Source organism: Danio aesculapii, chromosome 2 (assembly GCF_903798145.1).
Source record: "Danio aesculapii chromosome 2, fDanAes4.1, whole genome shotgun sequence".
NCBI lineage: Eukaryota > Metazoa > Chordata > Actinopteri > Cypriniformes > Danionidae > Danio > Danio aesculapii.
Genome location: NC_079436.1, coordinates 4636051 through 4654564, shown reverse-complemented (window position 1 = coordinate 4654564; position 18514 = coordinate 4636051). Strand labels below are relative to the sequence as shown.

The 18514-nt window shown below is 35.3% G+C and overlaps 1 protein-coding gene across 1 annotated transcript; it reads right to left on the bottom strand.

The window, feature by feature from the left end:
• Nucleotides 1-5: 5 nt before the first annotated feature.
• wacb (WW domain containing adaptor with coiled-coil b) lies at nucleotides 6-17778 on the bottom strand (the record flags this gene model as incomplete). The annotated part of the gene is made up of 11 exons (XM_056464649.1): nucleotides 17526-17778; nucleotides 17290-17323; nucleotides 13536-13728; nucleotides 11292-11368; nucleotides 9314-9429; nucleotides 9123-9235; nucleotides 6482-6709; nucleotides 3662-3784; nucleotides 2252-2397; nucleotides 1626-1720; nucleotides 6-123 (listed from the first exon to the last, which is right to left on the bottom strand). Coding segments are annotated over exons 1-11 (1284 nt in total), but the record flags the coding sequence as incomplete, so codon positions are not given.
• Nucleotides 17779-18514: the final 736 nt, after the last annotated feature.

Here is an 18514-nt window from a genome sequence, read left to right as displayed (position 1 = left end):
AGATTTTCATCAAAGTGCAGTGCTAGAGAAGGAGTGAAAGTGCTTTGGGATCGGGCGGTGCTGACGGGGGCGGGAACGCTGATGCCCGCACTGCCGTTGGAGCCCGACAAGCCTTCTTGACTGCTAGAAAACAAAACAAACGTTTGTTAATTTAAACAAACTAGAACTAACAAAGAATAAACAGTTGAAGACAGAATCATTGTCAAATTCCCCAATTTCCATTTAACACAGATAAAAGTTCTCAACATTTCTAATCATAACAGATTTAATAACTCTTTTCTAATAACAATTATATATAATTTCTTTTATCTTTGCCATGATGACAGTACACAATATTTGACTAGAGATTTTTCAAGATACTAGTATTCAGCTTATAGTGACATTTAAATGCTTAACTAGGTTAATTAGGCAGGTTAGGGTATTTAGGCAAGTCATTGTATAATGATGGTTTGTTCTGTAGACTATCGAAAAAAAATTGCTTAAAGTGGCAAGTAATATTGACCTTAAAATGATTTTAAAAATTACAAACTCTGGAATAGCCTTCCTGATAACGTCCGAGGCTCAGACACACTCTCCCAATTCAAAACTAGATTAAAGACCTATCTGTTCAGTAAAGCATACACTTAGTGCACCACTTAGCGGGCTTCCACACAGGTTCTACATCTTGTTTATATACACTATGAACAGCAGCTACGCTAATTATCTTCTTTATTCTCTATTTCCACCTGGGGATACTCTTCCCGAGGCCCTCAGATTATGCAGAGTCACTGATTCGATCCAAGACCAACGACGAGATGATCCCAAGGTTTCCATATCCTGGACCAGGCCGTATCCTGAGCAGCAACTGTGATGGTCATGGAAGAGTGGAGAACATGAGACTGATTCCTGTGACGCTCCAGAGACAGATGAGTCTTCGCTGAGGCCAGCTTCCAGCCTCCGCCGCTGAGACTGCAGCTCTGCACGAGACGTTTGGCCAGCGGAGAAATTAAAATGGTCGTGCCCAACTGAGTCTGGTTTCTCTCAAGGTTTTTTTTCTTCACTGCCGCCATTAGTGAAGTTTTTTCCCTCTCCGCTGTCGCCTCTGGCTTGCATGGTTCACGATCTGTAGAGCTGCGCATCGTTGGATTTGCTCTTCAATATTTGGACTCTCAGTAGTGATTATTAAACCACACTGAACTGAACATTAGTATTAAACCACACTGAACTGAGCTAAACTGAACTGAACTTAAACACTACAAACTGAATTACACTGTTCCTATTTACTATTTACTTTGACCTTTTATGTGAAGCTGCTTTGACACAATCTACATTGTATAAGCGCTATACAAATAAAGGTGAATTGAATTGAATTGAATATTCTAGTCGGAATAAAACAAATAAGACTTTCTCCAGAAGAAAGAATTTTACAGGAAATGCTGAAAGTTGTGAAAATTTCCTTAATATGTTAAATATCTCTTAAGAAATATAAAAAAAATAATAAATATTGCACAGGAGGACTAATAATTTTGCCCTAAATTGTATGCAAGCAACATTTTATTTTTGTATATTAATAAAACAATATATTGATATAGTTCTGCTGCTTCCAGATGGCCAAAACAGGAATGTTTCTACTGAGAGATGCGTACATTTGCCTGTGAAGACGGGGATCGCTGAATTCCAATTTGTCTGAATTCACGGACTGCTGGGACGTCGATCCCTGCCTCTGAATTGATGCACTGACCTGAAATTGAAAAACAACATCTTTCAATATATATATTGAATAAAAATCAATAAAAAGTTCAAATCATAAAAAAAAATTACGTTTTTTAGATGTTAATATCAGTATTGTTAGTTTTAAGAATAGCTAGTGTGCTACAAAAGTCAAGTTTAGAAAATATAAAACAGATATAAACATCTAAAGCTTGCAGTTTGTCATTTCCGCTGAAGTTAATCAACGTGAATCACCTCATACTCTGTCTCATCAAATTTTCTGGCCAATCAAATGCTTTCTAGTATCTAACATACCCCGCCCCCTTCTCATTTGATGCACTTGAGCTCATGCACTCTCAATGGCAGAGCTGTGATAAAAACAAAACACTTTTGGCTGTTTTTTTTTTTTTTTTTTTTTTAAAGGGGATGTGCTACACTATGTCCCGGCCTCTCTGCGTTTCAGTTGTTTCAAGATGCACATTTTTGGAACCTTTAAGTGTTTTTAAACTTCTGAGACCACTTTATTAGCTTTGAAAATGACCCATTGACTTCTGCTACTGACCTTTGGTTGTGAAGAGAGCGATGCGGAGCTGAGCAGGGGTTTAGAGACAGCATTGGTCTGAGGTGTGCTGACTCTAGGAGACACGTATGACCTCGGTGAAGAGGCGTCTGATGCTAATGACATGGGTGACTGACCGGACTGTTGAGCTGGTCAGCACAAACACACAATTAGAAAATAATCTTACACACAAACACATTTTAAATAACAACAATACAACATCCAGAACTCTGGTGTGAGAAGATAGAGTACAAAAAGGTCTTGTGTGAACACGCCAGGTTTGGACGGCTGTAATTTACCACAAATTTACAAAATCAACTGTAAACATAGCACACTTTTAACAAAACGAAGAACAGATTTTTTTCTGAACTGTCATGTGTAAAATAAAGTTAAGAGGCTTAACCTAGAAGAGTTTAGCATTTTCGTGACCACAGGTTTGGGTGTAATGTAAACACGGTATATTTTTGGAACACAAATTGTAGAGATGCACCGATCGACCAGCAATAAGATTTGACCACAAACTATGCGATAATCATTTTACATTACAAAGTCTACATTCGATGTACCCTTCGTCGGACCCTGGTGCGCACCTCTCAAAAAACTAGTTAACTACACATCGTGATCACAGGAAGCACACGATTTGTGATTGGCTAGCTTTGTAGCAGTGATGAGTGTGGGCGGGGTCACAAGAAAACAACCCTGAACATGTAGCCAATACAACAAAGGAGTAGCTATGGGACAACTCTGTAAATGTCAATGAGTGGCCAAGCCAGAGTCCAGACCTGAACCTGAATGAACATCTCTGGAGAGATCTGAAAATGGCTGTGTGCTGATGCTTCCATTTAACCTGACAGAACTTGAGGAAAGTCAAAGACGAACTGGGAAAGCTGCGCAAACATAGGTGTGCTAAGTTGGGTTGGGTTGATTGACGATGCCATCGTCTATCGCCGAAGGCCGATAGACATCACAATGCTAATCCGGCTACAATCAAAATGCTAATCGCAATCCTCCTCCCCACCCACGTAGGCCTCATTTACACTAATGCGTCTTAGTTTTTTTAATGCGTCTTAGTGAAAACGATCCACGTCCTGAAAACGCACATCACGTGAACACACACACATAATCTGACATGAGCTGCAGTATCAGCGGAGGTCAGAGCTCCAGGCAGTCAGGGGGTGCTTTGAGCACAAAACCCCAGAGAGTAGTGCAATTCAGACAGTTTATCCAGGATGTACTGCTGGTTCATGTCTCACTATAGTTGTTAAAACGGGATTCAGATTGAATCAAATTGTGTGTCAAGTAAAGACTCACAACTCTAAAAATGTTCACATGGTTCCTTTTCAAAATGCATATTAGTTGCACTGAAGCACATTATCAGTTAGTGGAGATGTGAAGGATGACTTTCGGCCGTACCTTGTGTGGAAAGCTGAGCAGCTTGGGAAAGCAGAGTAGTGACGTTGAAAGCGGACGGTCCGGCAGTAAAAAGCTTATGAAGCATAGACTGTAAGGAAGCTTGTGTGACAGCGGCTGTGAGGACTTGAAGAAAGACAAAGACAGAAAACACACACACGAACAGTCAAAGCAGTCCTACACATTGAAAGCATTTTATCTGTGAACATCAAGCACTTTCGGCTCACTGTAATTTCACAATGTGGAGAGAAATGCTATAAGTACATGTCAAAGTTGCAAAGTGGCTGAAGTATGGAGCTTCAAATACGACAAAACAATCTGAATTTGAATTGTGTTCATTTAAATTGACTATTGTATTTTAATAAATTTGATTATATGGAAATAAAATTGTTTGAATTTGAATATGTTAACTTGAATATTGAGCATCTGAAATTTAAGTAAACTGAAGTTTGAAAATACGTCTATAAAATTTGCCTCATAAAAAAATTCAGCTGTCTTAAATGTCAGATGTTCAATATTTAAGTTAAGAAATTCAAAACAATATTTATTGGCATATAATATTCCGTTTTGATAAATTACAATAGTCAATAATGAAAAATTAACAAATTCAAATTCAGACCGTTTTGTCATATTTGAAGCTCCATATTGAAGCTCAACATTTTTAGGAGTTTAGATGAAGAATATATGGTGCTCAATGCAAAATGGCTGAAGTATGGAGCGTAAAATATAACAAAATCGGAATTTGAATTGTGTTCATTTGAAGTATTGACAATTGCATTTTAATAAAACTGAATATTATATGACGTTAAAATTGTTTGGAATTTCTTATTTTCAATATTGAACATCTGAAATTTAAAATATATAAAAATAAAATTTAAAAAAATCTGCCTAATAAAAATTCAGCTTTCTTAGATTTCAGATTCAAATTCAAACAAATGTTATTGGCACACAATATTTAGTTTTATTAAAATGCAATTGTCAATTCAAATGAACACAAATCAAATTCTGACTGTTTTGTCATATTTGAAGCTCCATACTGCAGCGCAACATTTTTCGCCGTTTAAATGAAGAATATACGGTGCTCAGTGCAAAATGGCTGAAGTATGGAGCTTAAAATATGACCATGTTTGAATTTGAATTGTGTTCATTAAAATTGACAATTACATTTTAATAAAACTGAATACTGCATGTCGTTAAAAATTGTTTTGAATTTCTTATTTTCAATATTGAACAACTGAAAATTAGTTTGAAAATACGTCTATAAAAATCTGCCTTTTAAAGAGCTACGAAACCTCCCTGTTTCAGCAGGGTGTTTTCACACCGCAAGTTTGGAAAAAAATCAGGAAAATGGGTGTGTCCAGCTCTGTTAAAGTGGGAGTGTCGGTAGAGGGAAAGAGGGAAGGTGCATAAAAATGAGAGTTTCCGTTTGGGAAAAACAAGCACACAGACGCAGGGGGGAGAAAGACAGTGACTGTGTTTACATGGACATTTCCCATAATCCAATTATTTGCCAAATTAATAATTTGTTGACTTTAACTGCAGTTTGGAACTTTCACTTTTCACTCTGGTGCTCGCGGCAGGCCAAGTTCGATTTCCGCCTTGTGGTCCTATGCCGACCCTTCCCCTCTCTCTGCTCCTCTTGCTTTCCTGTCAATTCTCTCTACTGTTCTTTCCAATAAAAAGGTGAAACCCCCCCCCCCCCCAAAAAAATAATTTAATGTCATATTCAGTTTTTAATAAATTACAATAGCTCAAATTAACAATTCAATTTCAGATTGTTTTGTCATATTTGCAGCTCCATATTGAAGCTCAACATTTTCAGCAGTTTAGATGGAGAATATACAGTGCTCAGCAAAAATGAGTACATCAATCACAGATCTGTCTTTTAAATCAATATTTTCTCTAGGATGCTTTACAATAATATATTAGTGCATGTACATTAGATTAGTCAGTACCAAAGCCAAAACAGGAAATAATCTAATAAAAAAAAAACTTAAGATCAGTCTAAAATTGATATGTTGGGGACTAATATTAAATAAAATGTTAATAAATAGAAAAAAAAAAAAAAAAAAAAAAAAATCAAGAAAACAGCGCCTATTTAGCTGGAAGAGTGTAGTGATGTGCATTGATTGAGTCATTATCCATGATAAAGCATAATAAAAATGAAGTTGATTTTTAAATAAGCGTAAAACAATCAGTTGAGATTGCTAAATATCTTTTTAAAAAATTTTATGAGCAAATAAGAAAAAGTGTAGTGTCTCCATGCAATAGTATTATGTATTCGTGATATCACAGAGGGAAAATTTTGTATAAATGTCGCCCAACACTATGGTATATGTAGAGAAAAGTCTCATACCGCTTCGTTTGTAGTGTGCTCCAGAAAAATCTGTGATTGAATGGTTATATGGCTTCCAAGCAAAGGAGAATTGGCACACTCCTACCCCTACACATGATGTATAAACCGATGAGTGGGGGGTAAGTGGAAGTGCTAAAGGGGATAATTGGGATTGGGCCTAAACCAGGGGTGTCCAAACTCAGTCCTGGAAGGCCGGTATCCTGCTAAACTAGTTCCAATTTCCTTCAACACACCACCCTGGAAGCTTCTAGTATACCTATAAAGAGCTTGATTAGGTGGTTCAGGTGTGTTTAATTGGGATTGGAACTAAAATATGCAGAACGCCGGCTCTCCAAGAGTAATTTTGCATACCCGTGGCCTAAACAAATGCAACCAAACGTAAAAATAATAATAATCAAGCGAAGTTATACAAGGGAACTCTTTCTACACAAGTGAAAAAACTACTCTGCGCATCACTTAGCAGTTACCTTCATTGATTTTGCTCATGTCTACATTGCCGTGGTTCATCTGCAGGGTGGCCTGCAGCGCTGGCAGCAGCTGTCGGAGGAGTGCTGGATCCTGGAGGAGGGTGGAGGCTGAAGACACAGGCACTGTGGAGGAGGACGAGGACGAGGAGCTGGACGTGCTTGAGGGAACGATGGACGAAGGCTGAGAATAACCAGAGTTTGACGATGGCTTCTCTGCTAAAGAGGATTCTGTGGGAATAGAAAGGGATGTGTTAAGAACCAATGAAAGCAACAACAAAATGAACTTATTAAATTAATAACACTGAAGTTAAGAAATGAGTTTGGCGTAAAAGCGTCATTATAAACAACCTGACAAAAGTCTTGTTGCCTATCTAAGTTTTAGGAACAACAGATAATAACTTGACTTCTAGTTGATCATTTGGTATCGGAAGTGGCTTATATTATAAAATATGATCATGTCTTGATTTTAAATTATTTAATTAGGACAGTAAGGTCTGACTTTGCTTAGACAAAAGTCTTGTCACAGAAATAATGTCCAGTATAGAATATAAAGACATGGTGCAGTGGAAACAGAATGAATAATGTGTCTCGACTCCCATGAGCTTGGAGGACTGCATCCATACATCTCTGCAATGACTTAAATTTACTTATTAATAAAATCATCTGGAATGACAAAGTAAGTGTTCTTGCAGGACTCCCAGTTCATCAAGATTCTTTGCATTCATCTTCAATGCCTCCATCTTACCCCAGACATGCTCAATAATGTTCATGTCTGGTGACTGGGTTGGCCAATCCTGGAGAACCATGACCTTCTTTGCTTTCATGAAGTTGAAGTGAGAAGTATGAGGAGCGCTATCTTGCTGAAGAATTTGCCCTCTCCAGTGGTTTGTAATGTAATGGGCAGCACAAATGTCTTGCTATCTCAGGCTGTTGATGTTGCCATCCACTCTGCAGATCTCTCACACCCCCCCAATACTGAATGTAACCACAAACCACGATTTTTCCTTCAGCAAACTTGACTGATTTCAGTAAGAATCTTGGGTCCATGTGGGTTCCAGTAGGTCTTCTGCAGTATTTATGACGATTGGGATGCAGTTCAACAAATGATTCATCAGAAAAATCGTTTTCTTCCACTTTTCCAAATGATCAACTAGAAGTTATTATTTGTTGCTCTTACAACTGTGATCGACGACAAGACTTTTGTCAGGTAGTGAATGTGGTACAGCTGGGCGATTCATCGAATTCAAAAATTGCAAACGCAAATGACCAAAGCTGTGATTTTTGTGCACATTTTCTAAAGAAAGCAGTGTGATTTGTAGTAAATCACCTCTGATCATTTTTTAACACTTGTTTTAAGACCCTGCGGACACCCTGAATTCAGCCTTTATAAACTACTTAAGAGTCTCACAGAAGGATTTATTTCAAACACGACTGAATTTTTAAGGTGAGTTTGAAGTAAAAACATGTTATTATATTTTATAATTTCACCTGCAACATTTACTAAAACCGTAGTTTACTGAGTAGTGACACTGTTATTAAATCGCAGAATTATTAAATCGCAGAATGACTCTAATTAAATCAAATTAGAATTCAAATCAGTGTACTATGACTTGGAAGTGAGCTATGGCTCTCTGAAGTTAAACGCTGCTTCATCTGAATGCATGAACTGGAGATTTACAGCTAATTACGGAGCCGGCTTTACTGACAAATGCATAGCAAACAACAGCATAGTGTAAACATAGCACAGTTTAGTATCGTCATCACAGTAGTTGTCCCTCATGACGGAGGGATTCGCTCTGCAAATGTGTCTGATAATCGCATAATCCATATTGTTTGCAAATATATATATATATATATAAATAAAAGATAATATATATAATATAAATAATATAATATATAAATAATATAATATATATATAAATAAAAGATAATATATATAATATAAATCTAAATATATACATATATATAATATAATATAGATAAATCTAAATATATACATACATATAATATAATATAGATAAATCTAAATATATACATACATATAATATAATATAGATAAATCTAAATATATACATACATATAATATAATATAGATAAATCTAAATATATACATACATATAATATAATATAGATAAATCTAAATATATACATACATATAATATAATATAGATAAATCTAAATATATACATACATATAATATAATATATATAAATCTAAATATATACATACATATAATATAATATATATAAATCTAAATATATATAAATCATATATATATAAATCATATATATATATATATATATATATATATATATATATATATATATATATATATATATATATATATATATATATATATATTAAAATGTAGCAACATTACAGAAACAAATTACAGTGTTTATTCTTGACTCAAATTGTTTACTTGGGTACGTCACTTCAGTTTTTAGCTTTGGCACTCTGATTTGTTGCTGAATAACCATCAGGGTGCTTTCTTCAGCCATCGTAGATACTAAATAATCGGGCCAACTCGATCCGGCGTTAGTCCATCAAGAGGCAAAATGTGAAACGCACCATGCAAAATAACCAGACCAACAAATCCCAAACACCAAAGAAACCAAAGCAATGTATTTCAGACACTTACTTGAACTACTGAGGGCACCTGTGGCACTGGCCTGCATCGCTTCTTGTCTATAATCTCTGTCTTTGGGAAAGCTGTTAACCATCGTCTTTGCACCTTCTCTCTGCCTCTGCTCTCTGTTCAGATGAGAAATCTGGTGTCAGGTGATGTTGAGGAGGAGGACAGACACTAAGAGAAAATCTGAAGCAACTCACCTCTCCAGCCATTCTTTAGGTTTCTCCCACTGAGAAACCTCCGTTCTGCAGTTATAATAGTATTTCTTTCCAGACGAACTGATGTGCTCTGACCAGTCATCTGTTGGATCACGGGGCTGGAAGACAGGAAACGTACAGATATCAATAAGGACAGAGAATGGAAATCTGTCATCTGAGAGACCATTTGGAAAAGATGAGTTTTTGGGATACAGATTTTGCTGATCGCAAAAGTGGTAATATCTTTATGAGAGAAGTGAATGTAAAGAAACTGCTTCCATTAAGCGCAAACAGTTAGTAGGATACAGTGGAGGAAATAAGTATTGAGCACATCACTATTTTTCTGAGAAAACATTTCTACAGGTGCTGTTGACTTGAAATTTTCACCGGATGTTGATAACCAAAGAAGTCCATATTTGCCAAGAAGACAAAACTAATTAGTTCACAAATTACGTATGCAAAAAGAAATGACACAGGGAAAAAGTATTGAACACATGAAGGGAGGTGTAGAAAGGCAGTGAAAGCCCAAACAGCAGCTGAAATCTCTCAGTAGTTCTTCAGCAACCCTCAGCAATTCCTCACTGTAAATTAATTTTCGCTGCTTCAGTCAAACATCTACATTAGCAGGATGAAGATGAATCCAGGGAGGACATTACAGCACGACAATGATCCAAAACACAGCCAAGGAAACTCTCAAATGCTTTTAGAGTAGGAAAATCAAGCTGTAGAATGGCCCAGCCAATCACCTGACCTGAATCCAATAGAAAATACAAAATAAATCTCAGATTTGATAGACGAAACTCACAGAACCATCAAGAGCTTAACACTCTGTTGAAGTCTGTGAACGTGTTCAATACTTGTTTCCCCCACTGCAACCAAATATCTACATTACTGTCCATTTGCTTTATTATCGTGGGAAGATTTTGAAACGAAATTTATATTTTGGCTCTTTTTGCTCAATGTATTGCCCTCACTCTTTAACGTAACTTAGTCAAAAGTAAAAGTTAAAGTTTATTAATAAAGCACTTTTGAAAAGCAACAAGTGCTTACCAAAGTGCTGTACACACATACACCATATAAAACAAAGGACAAATACAACAGACACATGACTCTCATACGGTATTAAAAGCCAAAGAGTAAAAATCGCTTTTAAGACTAGACTTAAAAACAGAAAGGGTTGCAGCCTGCCTAACAAGGGGAGGCAAATTATTCCAAAGTTTGGGGGTCACCACTGCAAAGGCATGGTCCCCCCTGGTTTTTAACCTTGCGCGTGGAACAGCCAAAAGTAGCTGATCAGCACATCTAAGTGCCCTTGATGCAGTGTACAATTGGATTAATGAGGACAAGTATCTTGGTGCTAGTCTATTTAAGCGTTTAAACACCAAAACTAGAATCTTAAAACGGATCCTAAACTGTACAGGAAGCCAATGAAGAGAAGCCAGTATGGGTGTAATGTGCTCCCGTTTGCGTGTCCCCGTCAGCAAACAAGCAGCAGCATTCTGCACCCTCTGCAGACGAGTAATGGAGGTATGGCTAATACCCACATAGAGGGCATTACAATAATCTAGCCGAGTCGAGATAAAAATATGTATAACCCTTTTAAAGTCGATAAAAAAAAAACAAATAAAGACTTTAATTTGGGTAATTGCCTCAACTGGAAAAAAACTAGCTTTAATTACCGAATTAATCTGTTTATCCAGTTTGAAATCACTACCCATAATAACACCCAGGTTTTTTACATTAGGTACAGAAGGATTTAACACACTGGATCGAGACAATCCCCCGGACCCAAATACCACCACTTCTGTCTTCATTGCACATTAAAATATTTAGTGCCAACCAAGATTTAATGTCTTTAAGACAGTCCAACAATGGTGTTATGGACCCAGCATCTTTCCTTTTTAAGGGCAAATAAAGCTGTGCATCATCAGCATAAAGATTAAATGAAATCCCATACTTTCTACAAACTTACATGACTTACCGCCTCTGAAGTTCTGTTTGGGTGAGGGTGAGAACTGGAAGCGTAATGGGAGTTTTCTTGTGGAGAAGAATTGACACCTGAAACCATAATTGACAACAGAGATGTGTTAACATGAAGATTTCATATCACTGATATGGTGAACTAAACTGCCAGTTATAAATATTACCACATAATAAATATTACCACATTTTGTTAAAATTACTTGAAAATGTTGAAAAATAAGTGCCACACACAGACACTTAAATTTCAACACATTTTGAAAATAAACTAACAACGGATCAAATTTGCAGATTTTTTTACCAAACATTATAAATAGAATTATGTTTCTATTTAATGTAGATTGTGTGTTCATTGTATGGCCCAATCCCATTTCTATTTGTTTACCCCTTGCCCTTGGCCCTTGAAACAGAATGTGAAAGGGAAGGGCTTCAAAATTTACCCCTAAGAAATGGGGCAGCACTACAACACCTGCACACATCATCATATGCCATCGTGAGCTCTTGCTTTATATGAGATCAACGATGGCGACTGCTGTAGTTATTCCAATTGTGTTATTTTTTGGTATTTATCTTGAGGAAATCACTGAAGGCAATAATATTATGTTATCATGGCGATATAATGTGGCAATAAGCTCGTAACTGTACTGTGCATTTACACTGTGGCCATATTCATCTATGCAAACACACCAAAAACAACATTAACATTATAGCAGAGACTGTAAAAAGCTCATTCCCAGAAACTAGACATTACTGACAGGGTATTCGAGTGTCATCGAGTGTCAGAATTTTGTGGGACTGCTGTACAGCAGTTATTATTAGGGATTATAGATAGTAAAATTTAGCGTTTTTTTATTTTATCTTTTTTTTTTTTTAAGTATGAGGGTAAAACAAAAACACGGTTATGAATGTATTAAATCATATGCTTGTTTGTAGTCAAAATTCATGATAATAACCAAAAAAAATACTAATTTGTGGATTTCTTTACTTCCGGGTGCAGCTATGCTGCCATTGTGGCAGGTGTATTCTGGGAAGTTTTCATATCCCTTGGTTTCGAGTGTGGTCCTGAAAAATCTCCCTTTCGAGGGGTATCTAGCTCTTCCCCTTTAGCCCTATGCCTTCAAGCTAAAGAGAATTGGGGCAATTTTGATTTTGTGAACATACGCTTCAGCTCGGTATTCTCAATAGTATGTGGCACACAGTTTATATGAAAGGAATACAGCAAATGTTAACTGTATATTCCGGAAAGGTCTGTATGTGTGAAAGGGGCTTAAGTCAATCTCTCTCTTTTGTATGTTGTAGTGCTGCATTTATACCACAGTAATCTGGTAGTGCTTGCTTTGCTTTGGTTTTTTCAGGGTTAATTATTGTGATCTCCTGATTGCAACAGAGAAATACTGGGAAATCTCAGTAGACTGATGGCATTTCACGCTGTTCAGTTTTATAATCTTAAAATGTGAGCAAAATCACCTGTTTTGTCATCACTTTAGACATTACGCTAGAAAATCATTGAAATACTAGCTCTTAAGAGACGTTTGTAAATTATCAAGGGTTTCTGCTGTTTTGACATCAGCTACAGATGTGAATGATCGGCGGAAGAAATTAGTTTCTTGTACAAAAGGATTTTTGAGACTCTCCGTGTTTGATTTTCTTTTTTATACAGACGATTATGCAGTCGAACTGCTGAATAGATGCAATATCACACTCGTAGCAGTGCGATATGGCTGTATATCGGCACTGGTGTACACCAAGGCACTAAGGCCTACAGCCTTGAACAAACACACACCTTCCCCCAGTGCCTATATACAGCCATATCGCACTGCTACGATTTTTGTTTTTTACTAATAAAGATAACAATTATATGCTTATCAGAACCACAGAGAATTCTAATACTGATACATATTAAAAATTAAGAAACAAATATTTAAAAACAAGTGAAGAATTAAACAGACTAAACTGATTTAAACTGATTTGAGCATCAGCAAATATTGTGTCAAACTCACAACCACTGATCAATCAAAACTAAAGATTGATATTGGAAGTCTTTGAGATAAAGATGTATAACAGTTATCCCATAAGTAATACTAAATTTGATAGTTTTATTTTTTCTATCCTGTTTTAATCCAGAACTGTAAATGATTTTCTCAAAGCAGCCACCGACTTACAAGTAGAAGAAAACGGTCTAATCACAACATGCTACATTTCATTAACCATCCGCATGTGATGCTCTCCCGGCTCATGTTCTTACCGTGGTCTCTCTCACGGGGCCGGTGAACGTGAAGCGCTTTCGTTTGACTGTGCCCCGTCCCGTCACTGTGCTTGTTGTCTGGACTGTCTGATCGCCGCAGCATTTTAGTTGGTGGTGTGGAGTCTGCCGAATCTCGCATCTTGTCATGGCGATGGTCATTCGCTGAGTGACTCTTTGACTGATATTTGACAGACTGCAGAATACAATGCCAAAGAACAGCTTAATAAAACATTTTTTTACAAAATAGTGCTGCACGATATATTGTTTAAGCATCGCAATGTGTGTATGTGAGCAATTCCAGCGTTATAGATGTGACGTTTGCAGTAAAAAAACTCTAAAAATAAACTCAGAGTATATGTTAACATTATATTGAAACATCTGTTTATATTTTCCAAAACTACCAACCACAGAGTTATGGGATCAGAAAAATATCAATCTATAAACATATAGTTTAAATGAGAAAAATAAACATCCTGTGACCAAAAAAGTCTGCAAGTTTACAGTCTACAACACACTTTGTTGAAATTCTGTGAATTAAACACAACGGCGCAACTCAAAAGAAACAATGCTAATCAAAAGAATAAGAGTCGCTCTTTATAGAACAAATATGATTGATTTTATTTGTCATTTTTGCATTTATGAGGGAAAAGCTTGGTTATGGATGCGACGGCTCTCAGTTATGGACGTGACAGATGTGAAATTGGCACTTGTGTGTTTTTGGTAAATCGAATATACTTGTTTGAAAACACTGACAGAGACATTTTTAAGTATTTTCATAGTACTGTAAAATAGAGTATGTTATAATTGAACAATAGCCACAGTTCAAAACATACATTATTTTTGAAGTCTTTCTAAATTTTAACCATACATTTACCAATTAGTTTATAACTAGCATGTGTTTTTAAGACCTGTGACTGTTTAAGCATTTAAAGCCACTTCAAAGAATTTAGGCACAATAAATTATGTTTATAACCTAATTGTACTTACAGTGCTCAACATATATGAGAGCACCTTTCACAAACCTCTCATTTAAATAAATGTTTTCTATAGGAAGCTTTATAATATAATATTTATGCATAAACATTAGATTAGTCAGTACTGAAGCCAAATCTGGAGCTAATCTAACAACATAATTTATGATAATGGTTCAATATTAGCACACCCAAATGTATGTTAGGGAAAAAAATGTATTTAAGAGCAAAATTCAAGAGAAACAAAAATTGAAAAATATAGTTAAAATTTTGTAGTTTGTAACTTAATATTTTTGTTCTAATGAACCAAAATATATTACCTACATTCACTGAGAAATGGATAAAAATATTCATTTTCAAAATAAGGTGTACTCAATTATGCTGAGCGCTGTATGTGAATATGCAATGAAGATATACTATACAGTGTTATTTTACATTTCAATATTCAATTTGTGCACGAGTATGGTATGAATATTTTTATTTCACTTGTATCTTTGCTCTACTGCATTTATCAATGCTTGTGACTAGTTTATTATATTTCACACAGAAGCAATGGCCTACAAAATCCTCCCAATTAATTAAATTTTATGAATTAAAACAATAGACTGATTCTATTAATATAGTGAAAGCATACTCAATATCACAATATGCATCGCAAAAGAACTAAATATCCCAATGTCAGTTTTTTTGTTAATATTGTGCAGCTCTACTACACAAGATTCACAAGTTTGAGCTTTTTGAAGAGCAACAAATTTAATAACATTATTATTAAAACAATAATTGTAAAAGCAATCAACATACAGTGCTCAGCATGACTGAATACATTCCATTTTAAAAATGAATATTTTTATACATTTCTCAGTGAATATGGGTAACATATTTTGATGCATTTAAACAAAACAGATTTCTAAACAGATATATTTATTAAAATAATATTTTAGTCACCAAACATATTTGGAAATAAAAAGATAATACAATTAAATTATAGTAAAATATTGAAAAAAAACATCCAAACTATAAAATTAACAACATTTTATTTATTTGTTTGTTTCTCCGGATGTCTGCTCTTTAAAAAAAAAAACATAATAATAAATCATATTGTTCCCTAACATATAAATTTAAGCTACTCATTTTTGGACTGTTATTGAAAACTATTTTGTCATATTAGCTCCTGATCTGGCTTCATTACTGACTAATATATTATATATATATTATATATATATAAACACACAAATATAATATTGCAAAGTTTCCTATAGAAAATATTAATTTAAATGACAGATTTATGAGGGGTGTATTTATATATGCTGAGCACTGTAGATATTCTGGTTACACTTTACAATAAGGTTTCATTAGTTAAAGGGTTAGTTCACCCAAAACTTCTAATTCACTCACTTTCACTTCCAAGTAATTCCAAACATTTATGAGTTTCTGTTGAACAAAAAATATATTTTGAAGAAAGCTGAAATCCTGCAACCACCCACTTCCATAGTAGGTTTCCAAACATTCTTTAAAATATCTTATTGTGCATTCAACAAAAAACAAACACTCAAAAACAAGTAAAGGGTGAGTAAATAATGACTTTTACATTTTTTGGGTGAATTACCCCTTTAAAATGCTAATGTGTTTACTAACATTAAGATAGAAAAATAATTGTACAGCATTTATTGATCACTGCTCAACATTTATTAATATTAAAAGCCAATGCTGTGCTTGTTAACAATGCTCTGTGACTTAAGAAGAACTAATAAACATAATAAATATGGTTACAAATTGACCGAGGTAAAGTTGGTTTAATATTCACACAATCATTCATTTTAGAACAGTAAAAACTTGTGATGCATTACTTTGAATGTTTGGTCTTATATAGTATGTAAATATGACTTCAAAACAACATTAGCACTATTTTACTGACTGTAAACATTGTAGTACTTTGATAGTCTTTGGCAGCTAATATAATTTCACTATTTAGAATTGGCAAGAATACTTTACTGAAATTATATTAGGAAGGTAAAGTTCAAATGTGCAAATATAAAACCAGCTTTACCTCAATTACAAATTGACTGTCAGTAAATACATAAACTAATGGAACATTATGGTAAAGTGCTACCTAACTTCCACTATTCCCTCTGCTGAAGACTTTTAAATATGTGAGATGCCAGACTTTCATGCTATTTACTCCATTTTGTCTCATGTGAGGTTTATAGATTTTATGCTGCGCCAATAATTGCTTTTTGGGCTTATAATGATAATAATAATAATAGCAATAACTTAATTTAATTTAATGTACTTCTGGAATTTTTTAACTACAAAATAACTCAATTACAATGTTTTTTAAAGAACCCTACTCAGGAAAGCAGAAAATCCGCACTCTTATCTGTAATTGTTATCATCCTCAAGTCAAACTGCAATAAAATAGCATATCTAGTATACTATATCTGATAAGACCTAATAGTATATGGGAATTATGAGCTATTATCTGTTGATTGTGAACCCAGTAATTAACCTGGATGACTACAAAACTTACTCAAAACCTCAGCTCCCCAGTTGTAACACTATCTCTGAATAAACTAGTAGTGTTGTAATGCGCTAAATACAAAAATATGAAGAGATATTTCCAACCAAGTATGGCGTGTAATGTATATTTTAATTTCAGTTCGCAAACAGGAACTAGGCCTGTGAGCTGCAGTGTTATGCTAAAGCCGGCTAATCCAATTTTGGCTATTTCGGAGTGTCTACCATATATGTAATCATATCCAGTGATTAAATACTTCTCTGTGTACCTGGTAGGCTTGAGGATCTCTTCGATCATTACACCTGTGAAAGACAAGAAAAGTTAATACAGTCAGAAACGCGCTTTCTGCTAGCCAGCTAACATGCTAGCGCAGAAGACATCAACAGCTCGCTATCAGAGGAAAACACTACTTCGAAACAATTGTTTCAGACAGAATATGAGATAGGTTTAGGATTTAAAACACAAAGTGAAGAGGGTGTAAACTGTAGGTAAATGTTTGTTTACCCATCATTGAGTCTGGATGGATTCGTTGCATGCATTACCATTAATGCTGCAACGATGTGGAAGTAAAGTGTAACTACTGAAGCAGTTCTGCTGAACCACAGCTCACTTTACTACTACTGTCTGCAAACAAACACTGGTAAATCGGTCAAGGTAGCTCTTCTGCAGGGTTGCTTCGCTATTCGGGAAAGAGCTGACGGTCCATCTCTTCGTTTTGGTTGCGACTGCGCCCCGCGAGTGCACGAGCAGCTCGCGACAGGACAGGCTCGCGGTGAGCGTGCACGAGCAGAGGCTGCAAATATGATTGACTAAAATTAATATTATTAAAATGAATATTATTAATATAGAATAGAATAAAATACAATTTTGGGGTATTCATGTAATTATAACTGGTAAATATATAGTATAGTATAGTATAGTATAGTATAGTATAGTATAGTATAGTATAGTATAGTATAGTATAGTATAGTATAGTTTATTGGCAAATGGGCAGTAAAAATACACTTGTAAAAACACTTTTTAACTTAAAATTGTGGGAGGACGGCTTGTAAACATATTTTTAAGAAATAAATAGTTTTACTATTAGTTTAAAGTCTGATGTTTTAGAAAATATAAGGGCATTAAATTTATCAATTCTTTCAAAGTTTATTTATTTATTTAGCTTTTTAAAGAATTGTACTGTAAAAAAAAGTCCTAAAAAAACAACTCTTAATAAGGGTGTCACGGTGGCACAGTGGGTAGCACACTCGCCTCACAGCAAGAATGTCGCTGGTTCGAGCCCCGGCTGGGTCAGTTGGCATTTCTGTGTGGAGTTTGCATGTTCTCCCTCTATTCGTTCTTCGTGTGGGTTTCCTCTGGGTGCTCCGGTTTCCCCGAAGTTCAAAGACATGTGGTACAGGTGAATTGGGTTGGCTAAATTATCCATAGTGTATGTGTGTGAATGAGTGTATGGATGTTTCCCAGTGTTGGGTTGCGGCTGGAGGGGCATCCGC